The following is a 1005-nucleotide window of genomic DNA, read 5'->3' as shown; positions in this document are numbered from 1 at the left end:
GTATTATTATGGTATTATTATTTATTATTGTATTATTATGGTATTATATTATTATTGTATTATGGTATTATATTATTATTGTATTATTATTATTGTTGTATTATTATAATATTATTGTATTATTAATATTAATTGTTACAGGATATTGAGGTACCGCCGGCAATCCGGTATCACCATATGGCGCCCACGGAGCTGTGTACACAATACGGAATTATTATTATTATTCCCGCTGCGTGGCGCTGTGCGACTAACCCTCCTGGAATACGAATCTCAGCGCTGGTGTTTCGGCTCTAACCTTTAACATCTCCTCGTGTATGCTGAAGTGCCCGTAGGAGCCGAAGTACGCGCCGTCCTCGCCCTCGTCCAGGTCCGTGATGGCGGAAGACGAACCGCGGCTGACATCTGCGTTCATCACGAAATCCTGCGCAACTTGTCTGTAATCAATTTCAAACATACCCCAGAGACAGGATTACTGAACCGTGGAAATGAAGAGATGAGGAGCGAACGGCGGCGGCGGCAGATGAGCCTCACGTCCGACTACAACAATGCCTCCCCCCTGCTGGACAGAGGGCGAACTGCACCCAGTGTTAGGCTGCATGCACACCACGTTTTTGCAGTACCGTTCCCGTATCAGGTTTTTGATGAAAAACGGATTCCTCAAAATCGGACTAAACTGTATCAAAACGTGTGTGCAAATTTTAATCCATATACGGTTTGAAAAATTATGTCCGGTTACATCCGTTTTTGAAGAAAAAAACGTACACGTTTTTAACTTTTCATTCCATTTTGAATAAAGTTTTACTCAATTGATTGAAATTCCATGAAAAAAAAAAAACTGTGCAAAGTAAAAAACCGTATGGTGAAAACCGGATGGAACCGTCTGCACATACAGGTCTGTACGGTTCCCATTGACTCCCATGTTAAATAAAAAACGTATACGGTTTAATACGGTTTTCACCCAGACAAAAAAAAAGGGGTTTTGGGTACGGGTAAAGAAACCGGACA

General features: G+C 41.3%; 1 protein-coding gene across 1 annotated transcript in view; it reads right to left on the bottom strand.

Annotated features, from left to right (window-relative positions):
- Positions 1–295: 295 nt before the first annotated feature.
- The window catches only part of LOC130322083 (protein arginine N-methyltransferase 3-like), a gene marked incomplete at its 3' end in the record, with an annotated part of 24750 nt that continues 24040 nt past the window's right edge, over positions 296–1005 (bottom strand). Inside the window, 1 exon segment of the mRNA XM_056553061.1 lies at positions 296–434. Within this exon segment, the coding sequence (XP_056409036.1) occupies positions 296–434 (139 nt within the window).

This window comes from Hyla sarda, unplaced genomic scaffold (genome assembly GCF_029499605.1).
Source record: "Hyla sarda isolate aHylSar1 unplaced genomic scaffold, aHylSar1.hap1 scaffold_2309, whole genome shotgun sequence".
NCBI lineage: Eukaryota > Metazoa > Chordata > Amphibia > Anura > Hylidae > Hyla > Hyla sarda.
The sequence above is the reverse complement of the archived record's forward strand: the minus strand, read 5'-3'. Positions and strand labels throughout refer to the sequence as shown.